The sequence below is a fragment of the Arvicola amphibius genome, chromosome 6 (assembly GCF_903992535.2).
Source record: "Arvicola amphibius chromosome 6, mArvAmp1.2, whole genome shotgun sequence".
In the NCBI taxonomy this organism is placed as follows: Eukaryota; Metazoa; Chordata; class Mammalia; order Rodentia; family Cricetidae; genus Arvicola; species Arvicola amphibius.
Window position 1 is genome coordinate 13,138,243 of NC_052052.2, and position 16,083 is coordinate 13,154,325.

Below are 16,083 nucleotides of genomic sequence, written 5' to 3' on the forward strand. Positions count from 1 at the left end.
CATCCCCTGACCTTATATTCTCAAGTCTTCTGATCACCTATCTAGGGTGAGAATCTGAGGAGCCCCCCCCCCCTCACCCTGGGACCCACTAAGGGTCTAGGGTGGAACCTTGGCCCTCTCGACACACAAAGGAGGTGAGGGTAGTCCTGGAGCATCAGGGATCTGTGGAGGCACCTGTGGAGCTAAGACATTGGCTTCTTCCTTTCTGGGATACCAGTTCAGAACAGACCACCCCATCCCCCAGCCACCATCCCCAAGCTGGGAATACCAGGCTCTGTCTAAACAGAAACATGGCCACTGGTGAATGCGGCATCAAACTCTGCTGTGTTTGACTGAGCAGCCATAGCCACGTGGCTCAACATCTCTGGACCTCAGTTTCCACGCCAAGAAGCATGGGCCTGGGCCAGGCAGATATGCCAGTTTTATCTTGGAGCAATCCCTGCATCCAGGAGAAGAAGTATGCCTTCCCCCAGGGCCCAGCAGGACCCTGAAGCCCAGGCAGATCCTCCAACAGCATGTCCTAACTTGTGTCTGAGTCAATGCAGGGCCTTCGGAAGAGCAGGGAAGGGGGGATGAGGGGACCAGGAGCTGCCCATTTCATGTACCACACAGGCAGTGATGCTCAAATGACCAAGGGAAAGGATTGAAGCGAAGCATTCGGACCACGTCTAGAGATCAGGCAGGAAGCGCTTCCCAGCAGGGAGAGTCTGCTAGAAAGCAGCAGTAGGTGGTCCATACATGTTTGAGTGTGAACTTTGAGCAGGCTTGTCAGTGTCTCTAGCCTCCAGGTAAAAGGATCAAATGATCCCTGAATCCCCAAACTGCTCCAGCAAGGAAAAGATGGCCCTCAGGAGCGCCACTAACTGGAAGTTCAGGTTTAGGAAGGCATCTTGGAGCTGACAAACTAATGGGGACCTCCAGCCTGGGGCTGTAGTCTGGTGTCTCTAGATGTGTCTCAAAACAGAGGCCCAACATCAAAGGAGTGGAGGGTAAAGGGGGCAAGTTAAGGCAGCTGCCAGTTAAGGGTGACAGATGCCCGTCACCCCAGCAGAAAGGGAGACTGGCTTAAATGCTGGCCCTGCCATGAACTTACAGGGCAAGCTGTATAGTCACTGACCCCTCCTGGGAAAAGGGGAGATGGGGATCCAACAACCTGCAAGGTTTCTTCTTGCTCTGATTTGACAGACATTGAAAAGGCCCCCAGTCCACACAGAGTTGTCCTCAAAGCTCAAGTCGAAGAACAAGCACAGGAATCCAGAAGAAGGGAGGGAAGGGGGGGCAGGAGAGTGGGAGGGAGGGAAGGAGGATGGGTGAGTGGAACATGGATGGATGGATGGATGGATGGGTGGATGGATGGATGGATGGATGATGGATGGGTGGATATAGATGGATGGATAGTGGGTGATTGTATGGATAGATGGATGAATGGATGGATGAGTAGACAGAAAGATGGAAAGATGAGTGGATGGATCCTGGAAAAGAGCAGAAGATCCTACATGTCCCCTGGGATGACTACTCACACCTGTCCACAAGGCCTCCCTGGAATCATTTATAATGACTGCAGACCCACTGGTGACCAATCCCCTTCTCTGACATGTACACACGTGAGTACACCCACACGCACTCCAATTGAGAACCTCAAAAAGGAAAGTCAGATCTGTGCTTGCTGAATGCTGCCTGCACTACTCTTCTCCTGGGCTCCCCGACTTTTTAGACACTCTGCCAAAGCTGGAGGTGAGACATGGTTTGATGGGAGTTGAACCTGAGATAGTCCTTGAAGCTAAAAATACTCAAATCCACGCACCCACTGCCAGCTCTGCTATTCTCTGGCTGAGACAAGTACTCAGTTGTTTCGTTTCCACAACTCAGTTTTTGCATCTGTGCAATAGGCGAGAGCCCCGCTACCTCCTAGGAGCATGGTGGTGATAAAGAGAGGGCATCTGAAGGGGCACATGGCCGCTCCTGGGAAGCAGAGGAAATGGAGTGATGTATCTGAGAACAGGCAGGCCTCTGAGGGCTTCTCTGCCCAGCCCTGCCTCTCCTCCACCTGGCCTCCTACCTGGAGTGAGATTCCTGGATTCAGTTCACCCAGAGATACAAAGCAGCCTTTGTCTGGAAAGAAACTCTAAACCATAGCCCTGACGTCAGCACTGGAAAACAACACCGAGCAGGTCTTCAATGTCACCCTTTTGCCCAGGCCTGGGAAAGGCCTTCCTTGAGGTTCCAGGAGGCCGCCTGCCTGTGCCCCAGGAGCCCAGATGGAACCGTGTAATCAGATTTCTGCCTCTCAAACCCAGGAGAGAGGGCAAGGAACGTGAGCCCATTTCTCAACCTGGTAGAGTGAGTGAGCTGAGAATGGAGAGCCCTCTGAGTAAACAGCTCGCCTCCCCTCATAGCCAGCTCTCAGGCCAACAGGGCTGCTTCAACAACCACAGAGAGAAGGGGACATGACATTCCAAGATCCCCAGGGAAGCAGGGACAGTGACACTCCCCCATTCCTGCCACCTGGCAGCTACGGCCTGTGCCCTGAATGCCACGCCATGCCGTCTCTCCTGATCACCCTACGAACAGAGTGCTAGAGAGGAGAGAGGACATGACTCCTCTTCGCCGGGCTGGGGTGCTGAGGAGAGAAAATATCAGAACACAAAAGGCTAGTCTGCCTTGGCAGCAGGAGGAAGTGGGCCAGTTCCCACTGTGTGGGGGCTGGAGGGGCCAAGGGCAGAGTGTTGCTAAAGGCCAGCAGTGCTTGGCATGTGGCATATACATACTCTGCCACGGAACCTTGTGACAACCTATGTCTAAGGGGGTCGTTCCCACTTCTGCAGGCAGAAAGACAGAGGCTGCCAGGGTGGGGAGCAGTGAGGTGAACCCAGTGACGTGAACCTAAGTCGGGGTTCTCACCCTGCATGAAAGGCTAACTTATAGGTGACCCCAAAGAAGATGGACCAGAGCAGTATCTCTAAGTCCCCATAGTTTAATAGTGCCTGAAGGCTCAGGAAGGAAACACCTCCAGGTTGGAAGGCCTTGAACTTGGTGCTAGGTGAATGTGGCCTCTGCCGGTCACAACCTGCAGACCTCAGATCCCTGCTGCCCCTGGTCAGATTAGGTCCTGGTATGTGTCTTTAATGACAGGTGTAGCCCCACTGCCAAGAACAGCAAGATGCTCACAGGAAGAATCTACAAACACAGAAGCACCTCCTGCCATCAGGCATGCACCTCCAGGCAGAGAGAGGGGGGTGGTCTCTGAAGACATGGTTTTGTAGGATCAGGAAGTTCCACCAACATCGCAAGCGTACCTTAGAGGAAAGGGGAAGGGTCCAGCACTCAGGCCCAGGGCCCTGTCAATCTCTCTACCCCACTTCACTCAAAAGGAAACGGAGGCACAGAAAAACAATGTCACTATGAGTGTGACAGACAGATCAGAATAGGGGATCAGTCGGTTATAAGCCAACGAGCCCTATGGTGACCGCTGATGTGTTCTGCAGTACCATCAACCTAGAAATCTGCTCAAGGGCCCAGGGAGGCCGCACCATCCTTGATCCTCCACTCATCCTCATCAATGTCTCCAGATGCTAGGTATTTTCCAAACTCCACCTTCAAACCTTACATTAGCTTCCCCAGGGGACCTTAACTCAAAGAGCTTCACTGGGGTCCTGGGTCCAGCCCCTCCCTATGTGACCTCAAGGTAGCTGTTCCATAGGGACAGAGTGGGGCAAAGACGAAACACTGAGAGACAACTCTCTGCTCTTTCTTAAAAGACAGCAGGCACCCCAGCCCACTAGCGATGTAGCTCAGTTGGTAGAGGACTTGCCCAACATGCATGAGGCCCTGGGTTCGATCCCCAGCACCATATAAACCAGGTGTGATGGTATATGCCTATTATCCCAGGACCTGAGAGGTGACAGCAGGGGATCAGGAGTTCAAGGTCGGTCATTGTCAGCTACATAGAGTTGGACACCACCATGGGCTACATGAGACCCCAACTTAAAAAAAAAAAAAAGAGTAGAGAGACAGCAGGTACCCATCTGGAGATGTCAGGGAAAGGATTTTGCTGGAAGGAAGAGGTAAGTAACAAGTCCATGAAGAGTGCCTGGAGCCAGTGGACTATGGGAATAGACACAAGCATCATAAGAGGTAAAGTGGTCCCTACTCCCACGGCATAAGAGCTTAGGCCCCCGAGGTCAGCAATGTCCTCTAGGATGACAGCCAAAGTCCTCTACCCTACTGCTATATAAACACCGCAACCCATTGCAAAAGAGTCCAGGAAGAATAGATTAACCTTGAGGGCTCAAGGTACACACAGAGGCTCTGGACACATGAGCGGCACACGTGCATGCACGCGCACACGCACGGACACTCTCACAAACTCACACATACACACTCTGCCACGGAACCATGTCTTCAGAGACCACCCCCCTCTTTCTGCCTGGAGGTGCATGCCTGATGGGAGGTGCTTCTGTGTTTGTAGACTCTTCCTGTGAGCATCTTGCTGTTCTTGGCAGTGGGGCTACACCTGTCTTTAAAGACACACACACTCCTTCCCGAAGCCTGAAACCGAGAAGAGCGTTGAAGACTGGACCAAGAGCAGCCCTAGCATGTGGCCCTGGCAGCAGCCTCCCTCCCAGGCCTCAGCATGAGCTGCCCTCCTCCATTAGAGCCTTCTTCCTCTGCTGCTTCTCACCTCGCCCCTTCGAAATGTACCTCGAGTGCTGCCCCCTCCAGGGAACCTTCCTTGTCTGGCCCCACACTGTGCTGGGGTGACTCCTGGGATGCTGGACCCGGGGGCACCCCAGGGCCTCACCAGTGCCCAAGGCAGAGTTCCAGGATCTTTTGCTCTTGACTTTGAAAAACTTCCACTTTGGCCCTGACTCTGACAGGATGGCCTTTGGCCCAGTGTCCCAGTGGGCCAGGGCAGACAGGGGATTCCCAGTAGGCCCTAGGAAGCTGTGTTGTCCCTGCTTAGAGGGGAGCCTGAATGCCAGGGGATTTCACAAGGTTCCCTTAGAATAGCGGATTTTTGCTCTTCCTCAAGGCAGCCAATAGAACTGCCTTGAATGAACTGAATAATAAAAATGACCAGTTAAGAGGATGGAAGGCCATGTGTCCACTGCAGGAGCCTCGGCAAACCTGCGCATTTAAAGTCGGAGCACACACAGTAAACACAGAGACACATTTCTCGGGTGGTTCAGTCCTGCCAATCAGAGCCACTCGGAGGGACAATGCACACTGCCACTCTGGGCCCACCTTGTCTAGATTGAGGATGCAGAGCAGCTGTGAGGGCCCGAGGGCTTAGCGCCATCATCTCATGGCTCCTCATGAAGTCCACCCTGTGTTTGTGGCCAGCCACATTTCCCAGGTAAAGAAAAGGAGACTCTGGGCGGCAAAGACTGTCCCGAGGTCTCACAGCCAGCAGGCAGTGCGAGCAGAGCGCGGGCAGGCTCTCACAATCTAGAGGGGTTCAGCCTCCTTCAGCAGCTTTTCACCCAACACTCTGTGCCAGCTGGTCTCAAGGTCCAGGGGGGGAGGCATGACGGCGAGCAGGAGCAAGCAGTGTGTCACGGAGCTTGGGGATAAGATGTCAGAGGCCCCGTGTGGAACCCACCATTTTCACAAGGCGCATCCGCGGCTCTCCACACACAGCCTCCTGAGAGTGGATGCTTCACCTTTTCACAGAAGGGAAAGCTGAGGCTTGGAACAGGAGAGCGCTCTGCTGTGGGCTCCCTTCTCTGAGCACAGGGAGGGAAAAGGGTTGGATCTGGAGGGTTACAGCTCACCTAGTCCAGTTCCCTCAATGACTCAGTTTCAGCATCTCAAAAATGGCTGAAGATGGTACCCACCTCCCAGGGTTGGAGTGAGGGTCTGTAAATTAGATGTGTAGGACCCTCTCTGAATGGAGCCTGGCAACACTGTATAAATATTTGTTTATGAAATTAACTACGACGTATTTATTGGGTTTCTATGCATGGGCATTGTTTGACAGGCACTTGGCGCATGGCGGTGTCCTAGGACACCACCACACGCCATGACACGTCTGTCTACCCGACTCCGAGCTCCAGAAGCAGAGGCTGTCTGCTCCCTGGTTCTCAGGTGAAGCATGTGGCGCATGCTCAGTGGCGGCCATGAGGCTGACTTCTCAATCACATTCACCAGGCTCACGGTTCCCAGCAAGAGACGAGAGAAGATGGTGACCAGTTCTTGATGCCCGGGCCAAGTTCACAGTGCTGACCAGAAGCAACATGTTAGGGGGGCCCCAGCTCCCGTGCTGCTCCCCAAAACGTTCCCTGCTCCTTCTTGTTTTATTGTTAACATGACCTTCAAGTCATTGTTCTAAGGCCAACAGGAACCGTCCCTGAGAGCTTTGGATGCACAGTCAGCCCGACTTCAGTGTTCAATGAGGGGCCCCATGTCTATCACTCTGAGTGGCTGCAATGGGCAGGCTGAGATCTTTCAGGGAGCCATGAGCAGGTGTGCACTTCTGCATGCCCATGCGGTAAAACACTGAGCAAGCATCTCAAGGGCAACCCAGAGACAGCCCTGCTCACCCAGCCATGATGCCCCTCACTGTAAGCCCTGCTCACCCAGTCAAGAGCTCCCCCTCTCCCAGCACTCGGGAGGCAGAGGCAGGTGGATCTCTGAGTTCGAGGCCAGCCTGGTCTACAAGAGCTAGCTCCAGGACAGGCTCTAGAAACTACAGGGAAACCCTGTCTCGAAAAACCAAAAAAAAAAAAAAGAGCTCCCCCTCTCCCAATTAGGGCTCTCTCTGAAGAGCAGGGGGCTAGACGGCCTGTAGGGTGGCTCAGAGTCTCAGCTGCCTGCAGCCATGGGTGACTAATTTGTTACCTGAGAAATCACTGCTATAAAGCGACAGTGGGAAGTCTTCACAGCCCAGTCTCCGCCTTCTGTTCTGCCACTGCCATGGCAATATTGTGACAGGCACTGGAGAAGACCTTGCTCCGGGCTGGCTGGCTCCTGCCTTCTCACCTGGGCCAATCTTTGTCAGCCTCCTGGTGGACTGAGTTCACAGCAGGGCTGAAGCAAGGTACTAGTGGAGCTCTAGGAGATCTGGAGAGGTTCCTGCACCTAGAGAAGTCATCTGACCTGTCCCTCTTCCTTTTGAGACAGTCTCACCATGGATCCCAGGCTGGCCATGGACTCACTAATGACCTCTGTAGCCCAAACTGCCCTCAAACTCTCAGCAAGGCTCCTGTCTCAGCCTCCCAAGTGCTAATAGAGAGACAAACTGAGGTGTAAGAGAGAAAATGGCCCTCATCTAATCCAGACCCTCCAGAAAAGTCACAAGGAGAGCACAGCATTCATGGGTACAGGCAAGCCCACTTCTCCCATTCCCAGGTAGGCAAGGTGATGCCCCCACCACCCTTGGGCAGGTCTGTGCAAAGACTGGACTCTACGGGGCTCAGGCAGCCCACACCACCATCTAGAGGACTCAGCCAGGTCACAACCCTCTAGAGGACCAGGCGTTTTTGCTGGTTTTATGCTGGGTGACAGCTCCTCTCTTACCAGGGGCTGTGAGCAACCATATCCTATCCAGGTAACAAGCACCGGTCCCCTGACATGGATGGAAGGGTGCTCCCCTGACATGGCTAGCCATTGCTCACCAGCCCTCTGGCCCCAGACCTTCCCTGAACCTCCTAGGATCGTATACCCAGAAGTGTGCACAACCCCTAAACTCCTGCCCAGTTCCCAAGTAGGCACTCAGTGCTCAGCTTCTGCCTGCACAGGGTCGATCCAGCTCCTGCAGCACCCTACAAGCTCTTCCTACGGAGCTCTATGTCTCATGTATATAACCTCCTGGAGCCATGTGAGCCCACTGGCTCCTCCCACATCCTGGGCACAGAGCTTAGCTTCTCCAATTGATCCAACTGATTGATTCTGGTTTGTTTGTTTTTTTTTTTTAAACAAGCTTACACTGTAGCCCTGGCTGTTCTGGAACCCACTATGTAGCCCAAGATGGCTTCAAATGCACAGAGATCCCCCTGCCTCAGCCTCCCTGAATGACAGATGTGTGGCACCACAATGGGCATCCTTCCCATTCTAATGACGGGGAAACTGGGAGGGGAAGCAGCTCAGCACCTAGCCCAGGCTCACACAGCTTTTCACTATTGTTCGAGGCCCTGGCATCATGCCAGCAACAGAGTTGCTGCGTTGAGACTGAAGCCGGATCTTCTGATTCCAGATGCTGACCCTTTGTCCCAGCATGCCAGACCCCTAGATGCCAAGTCTGCGCCGTCTGACCTCCCTGTCTCCTGGATGCCTAGTAGCACACAGCGGCGAGACTCGCAGTCTTCCCAGGCTGCACAAATATTTACTCAGTGTGGACTCTGGCCGGTCTGGCTGAGCTAACTCTGTGAACACCAGAAGAAAGCTGGGAGCAGCAGAGCTCAAGCTTATTGGGGAGCAGACACATGCTGGGCAATCAGGGTTCAGAGTGTGGGGGCCACAGGGTAGGAAGGAGGAACTGAGGTCTCAGGAACACTGTGGGCTCCTCACACCTTCACTCCTGAGCACAGGGGGACAGAGGGTTGTCCTATCTCAGACCTCCGGTCATCTGTGACACCGAACTACACAGGATGCCAGCCTGGCTTCTTCTCCCCAATGCCAAAGTCCCACCCTCCAGGATCTGATACCCAGAGGGGTTCAGATTAGTTCTGCTGGAAGCCATGGAGTCTGGTTGCAGCAAAGGACACAAGCTCGATTCTGCTAGATTCTGCTCTACCCTTCCGTGTCCTTCAACAGTGACATGACAGGACACACGGTCAAGCTGCAGACCCAAAGCTAGAGAAGAGACCAGGTGCTTACATGCATGTGTGAGCGCGTTTGTGTACGCCTGCATGTGACCGTGCATAGCGGCTGAGGGTGGGGGTGGGTAGGCATGCATCCGGTGGGGCCGGCAGCAAAAGCCTGGCCTGCATTCCTCTGGGAAGGAAGGAATCTTCAGAGTCAGCTGTCCCCTGGTTTCCCTTCTTTTCTGGGACCTTCTTCCCCTGCCCTCTTTCTAGCTCAGGACTCCCAAATCTGTCCCCAGGGAGTGTGCCTCACTGGCCAAGAGACTCAGTAACCCGGTTCTCCAATGAACTGAGGTCCTAGAAGGAGGGGGTGTGGGTGTGGATTCCTTTAAGACAAAGGGCTGGAGGGGGCATTGGGAGTTCCGGAGGCACAAATCACTACTGGGAATGGCCAGACTGCCCTTCGGCAGGACAAAGAGGCGGCCAGGCTTCCCTCCACCCCCAGCACCATCTCTGGCGCCTTCCATGGGACACAGAGAGAGGCGATGTGTCCTGAAATGGATTTGCTGGGCGGCCCAGGGCTGTGCCCAGAAGGCCTCATAAATTAAGGGAGCTCCAGTGCAGGACATCCTCAGAGCTTCCCAAGGTGTGGGGGCCTTCACAGAACTAAATTACTCCTTCCCAGCATTCCTCTGTACAGAGGGGCAAGCTCAGAGAGGCCAAGAGACATGCCCATGGTCAAACAGAATGGCAGAGTCAGGATTCAAACCCTTCCCCACCATCCCAGGCCACCTTACTCGGAAATCAGAATCAAAAACCTCTATTGTTGTGAGTTTCCAAAATTAAAAAAGTATCGGTGGCTTAGGGACAATCTTCTGATGCAGTTTTTGGGGCCTGAGGCATTCAGGGGCCAGCTCCCACCTGCTGGAGGACCTCCCTGGGGCGTGCTGGGAAAGGGAGGGACACTCAGCTGCCCACTTCACAGCCCTTTTTGGAGCACTCCATTCTAACAGCCCAGCAGCTCGGGTCACAGTCAGAAACAGCTGTGACAAAAGTTTCTCCTATCCTAGGAAGGTACTTTTTAAAAAAGATTCTGAAAGCAGCCACATGAGAAGGTGGCAAGAAAGCCTTTGTGAAGGCCCTGCTGGAGGCAGTGGGCATCACCTCAGAGTTAGGATGAGAGACTAAGTGACAGAAGAGTTGTCCAGAGCCACCTGTGGATGGCAAGCCTCCCCAGGCCTCAGTTTCCCCACTTCTGAAATGAAAATACACAGCTGAATTGGTGGTTTCTTTTGCTTTGGCCAATAGCAAGCCGGTTTCCATACAGACTAGACTCTTTTAGAATCATGGAAAAATAGCCTGTGGTTGGCATGTGTCAAATTCCAGGGGCTCAGCCTCCCACTGTCCCCAGAGCCCATGAGGCACCTTACTATGGGTTCCAGGGATCTGAAGCACCCACTTGAAATCCAAGACAAAAGACAACACAGGTCCCCTCATACCCTCCAACAGCTCCCACTTACCCCAGGTACCAAGGACAAAGCTAGCCAGGAGCACATAAACCCTGTCCGTCTACCCACAGCGAGGGAGAAAGCCAGTCAGTCCTTGGTCACACTGGGCCTACAGGACTACAGGGGGACACTAGAAAGTCGCCCTGCCCCGCAGGCAGCTGGACAGCCTCTTCCAGTCACTGCTACTTCCTGGAACAACCCTGACAACTTCCCTGAGGCAGACAGTGGAACCTATCAAAACTTCTGCTTGGCAGTCACAAAGTAACCAGCCTCCTCCTCCAGTAAATAAGGGAGAAAATCATGGGGATGTACCGTGGTCTGGACCCTGGTCATCCACAGCAGAGACAGGAAACGGGATGCCCAAAACACAGGCGGCACAAGAAACACAAAGTCATCTGAGAAAGCAGAAAGATCAGCCATGATGCAGACCCAGGGGTCACCCAAGGGCGTGCAGGTGTCTTAGAGGCCAATTCAGAAAACCCATGTATTTAAAGTTCAGATAATTTGACAGGATTCTCCCAGGGAAAGCCCCCGACTTGCAAACTCAGAACAGGAGATCTTGGTGGCACTTGTGGTGACAGAAAGAAGTGTTTGTTTTGGTTTCCAGATCAACGCTTTACAACTTTGCCCTCTATACAGTCTCGGTGACCACACTTCCTACCCGGTGAAGAGCAAACCAGAGAAGGGGTGAGGGGGTGAGGAGCCAGGACCAGAAGCTCTGCTTTGGGTTGGTGTTTGCAAAGAACCAGCCCGGTATTGCTGATGGTAGACCATGTCAGCCACAGCACTAGGGCGACTTAACGCTTGGAACACAAGACTATGTAAGTAAGATGAAGGGACAGACAAACCGGGTCTACCCATCCGTACACGTGACTTAGCAATGACGAGGGATGTTCTACAGATAAATGCAAGTACAATTTGAAGAACTCCCGAAACACCATCTATGTGAAAGAAGCCGGATTCGGAAGCCCACCTATCGTGGGATCTCATTTTGGAGTCATCCAGAGAAAGTATACAGGTAGACACGGGGAAGGTTGGTGACTGCTCCAGACGGGAGCTGTTTGCAAACAGACAGGAAGAAATGGGGGGGGGGGGGGGGGGCGGGGAATCCGAGGGTTCTAAAACTAGACCCTGGAGATGGGTACACTGCTCTAAATTTTCCTTTAAAAAATCACTGCTGTACTTAAACTGGTGGCTTTAAGATGAACCAATTCCACCTCAGCAAAATCAGGGAACCACAGGTGCATGTGGAGAGAAACCAACCATGAGACAGGCTGGAAACACTTCTGGCTTATCATTCAGCAGCTGGAGAGGGAGGTCCATCCTGACCAATGGCAGAGAACCTGGAGCCCTTCCCTCTCCAGCCAGGACCTCTCTGGTGCTCAGCACTGGGGTTCCACACCAGACGTCCCACGAAGCTTTGATGCCTTTGGCAGTCTACAGACCAAACAGACCAGCACCATGGTCTCGTCTCTTGGACTGTGACCACTTAATAGTCAAAGTACCAGAGGAAGACTGGCAGCTCTGATATATTCACTTATTGCTACCCGAATTCCCCTGCACTCTGGGCAAGTGATGTGTCATGGAGTTTTAACCCCAGCACAAAGGCAGACTCATGTACTGACAAGCCTAGGCAGCCCCTCTCAGGTCACGTAGCACAGAGGGAGTTTTTGGGGGAGGGGGTATTGTTTTTGTGTTTAACTTTTGGTTTTTCAAAACAGAGCTTCTCTGTGTAGCTCTGACTCTCCTGGAGCCCTCTCTGTAGACCAGGCTGGCCTCAAACTCACAGAGACCCGCTTGCCTCTTCCTCCTGAGACCTTTTTTTTCTTTTTTGAAGTTCACTGTTTTCCTGCCTTCCTCCAGAAAGAGAAACTGCAATACAGCAGTAGATGAGAACAGAACTGTATATATTCATATTGGAGACTTGAATATATAATAAATTACCTGTTCTAGGATCAGTGGATGCACTTGATGGGGCAATCGGTAGAAAACCAAAAGCATCTTGTCATGCACAGGTAAGTTGGTACCACCTGAAACTGTGTAAGCATCCTGCTTAGCCAACAGGCGATAGTCTCCAAAGAAAGAGGCTTTAATTTGAAGTCAACTATTACAAAGTGAGTGCGCTGGGCTGCAGAGATGGCTCAGCAGCTAGAAGCACTTACTGATCTTGTAGAGGACTATGGATTCAGTTCCCAGCACCCACATGGCAGCTCACAACTGCCCGCAACTCCACTTCCAGGGAGTTATTCCCTTCTCACCAGCACTCATACACATAATCAATCAATCAATCATCAAAAAAATTGCATGCTGGTGGAATCAGGTACACTGACATCTATGTGAAAGCAAGAACACTTTCTTGACTGCACTAACATTTTGACGTATTTGGCTTTGGCTTTTTCCCCAACTTAGGTTTTTTGAGATAGGGTTTCTCTGTGTAACAGTCCAGGTTGGCCTTGAACTCACAGAGATGCACCTGCCTCTGCCTCCGAAGTGCTGGGAATAAATGTGTGCGCCACTACTGCCCGGCTCGATGCATTTGGTTTTTTGTTACATTTATTTATGTGTATCTGTGTGTGTGTGTGTGTGTGTGTGTGCTCGCGCGTGCACGCGCATACATGCCATTGCAAATGTGTAGAGGTCAGAGAACAACTTGCTGGAGTAGGTTCTCTCTGTCCACCATGTGGATCTTTGGGGTACAACTACGGCCGTCAGGCTTGACAGCAAGTGCCTTTACCTGCTGAGCTATCTCACAGGCTCTTGCTGTAATTTTATTAACTACCCAAGGAGTTTTCCCCAAAGTATTATAGAGAAAGCCTAGGACGGCAAAGAGCACAGCTGTTGTCCAACTACCTTGCTTTTACAGGTAGGGAAACTGAGGCCTGGGCAAGGCAGAACACTCACTTTGGAAAAATCCAAAGCTTTGAATCAACTTCAGAGAAGAAAGGTCTTTCCAGTTCATAAGACAATGAAGAAAAGAAAGAAGGTATACATGAACCTCTCAGAAAGGCGGGAAGAGAGATGCCCGCACCCCACCTGTCTCAGCAGGGCCGGCTCATTCCAGGACAGTGCCAGAAGCTGACATCATGCCCCACACCCTGGGTGCAACCTGAACAGCTCATTGCTGCATGCCAACCCATCTCTAAGCCTGGGCACAGTCTTTCCATCACCTTTGTAGCCAGGGCCAAAAAGCACACACACAATTAAACAAATGTAGCGCAAGCCTATGTCATGACTACACTGCCAAGGGTGGCAGACAGGAGGGCCAGCCCAAGCTTCCTCCTCCAGTTTCACCATCCAAGGCAACTGTCTCCTTCCCTAGCCTGCCCTGATAGGGATGACCACCAAGGGCAGAGGGTGGCCCCGTGTGAATGGCACAGGGCATTCCCAAGGCCAGAGAGAAAAGCAATCTCCAGCAAGCCAGGCTCTGCACGTGCAGCAGAGACTCCAGGCATCTCTACACCTTGCTCATCGCAGGTAAGAACATCGATTTGATTATTTTACACCATCCAACAGGAGCCTCACCCTGCTCTACCCTGGAGTTTTCTGTTCCCATTTCCCTGATGAGTAAACAGGCCTCCAAGTAGCTGACATTCTCCCCTACAGGGGATGGGAGCTAGCACGGGACTTCTTCCCAGTCAGTAGACCTCAGCAGAGGGGGAGAAAGCAAACCCAGCCCCAGCTTTCAGGGAGACTGTAGGAATGGAAGGAATGGTCCCACTCCCTTTAAGAGTCAGGACAATAAAACAAAGTTAGGCACGGCTGAGATAGGAGCCTAAGACCAGAGGGCTCCTCCCCCATGCAGACCTGAGACCCACACACAGACCCTCTCTGGCTTTCTCTCTCTCTCTCCCTCCCTGTATCAGAAAGCTGAGCAGACAGTATTGTTAGCCAGGCTGCAGGCAGAGAGCAGTGCCAGTATTGCAGCCAGGGAATCTGGACTTCAAGGAGCACACTGGCCATCTTGCAAGCAGTCTGCCTCTGACCTCCAGCTGGACCCACGATCTGAGCCCACCCAATATGCTAACCCTTGAGAATCTCTCCCCTGGCAGACCTCAATAAACCTTGAGACTTGGGAGAATGTGAAGAAAAGTATGACATTTTTTTTTTTTTTAAGGCTAGAAGCTGGTTCTGGTTCTTTACAGACCTGGAACAAGACAGCCAACCTTGGGGCCCTAGGGACAGATCCATCCATCTTCTCACATGAGCTCATTAAATTCAAGGACAAAAAAAAGACAATGTACTAGTAGTCGAGAGTTTTTCTTTACACCTGCTATGGGAAGGGAATCTACCACCAACATCTCTAGGTAAATACCTGGCCTGGGAGACACACCAGCCAGGACTCCCATCAATAGATCAAATCTGGACTTGACTTTCACCACGGATTAGCCAAGCCGCCTTGGGCAAGTCACTTAGCACCTTTTCGCCTCAGTTTCCTCATCTGCAATATGGGGACGAGACTGCCTCACACCGCATTGTCATGTGGACAGAATGAGATCACCACAAGTCCGCTGGTTATTACGTCCCTGGGAAACAATGTGCCTGGCCCCGGGGGTCGGTGCCCAGGTATCCTGCGCGCGCCCTACTCTAGCGGGTTCAGATGACCGAGTCCTCCCGGCAGCCCGCAGCCCACCTGCCAGGCCCTGCTGCCCGGTCCCGAGAGCGGCGGAGGAGGGGCGCATCCACTCACCTCCGTTTGTACTCGTCACGCTCGCGCTTCACCTTGGCCAGCACGTTGTAGAGTGCGCGGATCTCTGGCGTGATAGTGTCAATCTGCACGCCCACGCCGTCCGGGTGCACCCACGACACGCCGGGGCCCTGCACTGTCTCCACGCCGCCGCCGCCCGTTCGCCGCACCTGCGTGTAGCTCCAGATGGTCCCGGGCAGGCGGCCGTAGTGCTGCGGGTGAGAGCCGCCGCCGGGGGGCAGGCCGCCCAGGGCCACCGTGTTGGCGTTGACGCCGGTGGCCGCACCGAGGGCCTGTCCGCCGCCCGCAGCCGGCGGCCGCAGCAGTTCGGGCCCGGTCTGCACGGCCTGCTCGCGGGAGAAGGTCTTGTAGCGCAGCCGCCGCTCGCGCTCACTCTGCTGCTGTTCCAGCTGCTTCTCCAGGAGCCGGTTGCGCCGCTCCAGTTCGTGCACCTTGGCCAAGAAGCAGCGGAAGCGCACGTTGAGCCCCTTGAGGAGGTGGATGTTGGAGCCCAGATCGTCCCGCAGAGCCGCCGTTACGGGCGAGGGCCCCGGCCCGGCCCCACCACCACCGCCACCGCCTGCGCAGCCGCCGCCCCCCGGCGGGCAACCGAAAGCCAAGGCCATCTCCCCGAACAGCAGCGAGTTAACCATGCGCCGGCTGCGCGGCTCAGGGCCCCGGGCCCGCGGTTCCAGATGGGGTTCCAGCTCGGGGCCGGGCTCCCGGCGTGGCCGGGCCAGGGCGGGCGCGGGCTCCAGCGTGGCCGGGGTGGTGCCAGGTGCGCGCCAGATGCAGCTCCGCAGCGCCGGAAGAGAGAGAGGGACGAGCCGGAGGTCTCTGTGGCTGCGTGGAGTTGGCAAGGGGCTTGGTGCCAGTGCCGCGACTGTCAGAGCTGCTGTGGACCGGCCGCAGTAGCGGCGCGTAGAGGACTCTCGGCCGGCGCTGCCCCCTCTGCGACGGGCCCCGCCCTCTGCAGGCACAGACCACACCCCCTGCCTGGTCTTCCTCTGCAGACAAAGTCCACGCCCCTTCCTGACCCTCCTTCTATAGGCGAAGGCCAAGCCCCCTTGCCTGGACCGCCCTCTGCGGGCATAGGCCACGCCCCCTCCACCCACTGCAGCGATTTCACCCGCTGAGACTCGACTCC

At 54.0% G+C, this 16,083-nt stretch overlaps 1 protein-coding gene across 1 annotated transcript in view; it reads right to left on the reverse strand.

The window, feature by feature from the left end:
- Iffo2 (intermediate filament family orphan 2) overlaps positions 1-15,860 on the reverse strand; it is a 44,966-nt gene extending 29,106 nt beyond the window's left edge. The window contains 1 exon segment of the mRNA XM_038334950.1: positions 14,940-15,860. Coding sequence (XP_038190878.1) covers positions 14,940-15,589 — 650 coding nt within the window. The 5' untranslated portion in view covers positions 15,590-15,860.
- Between the last annotated feature and the right edge of the window lie 223 nt (positions 15,861-16,083).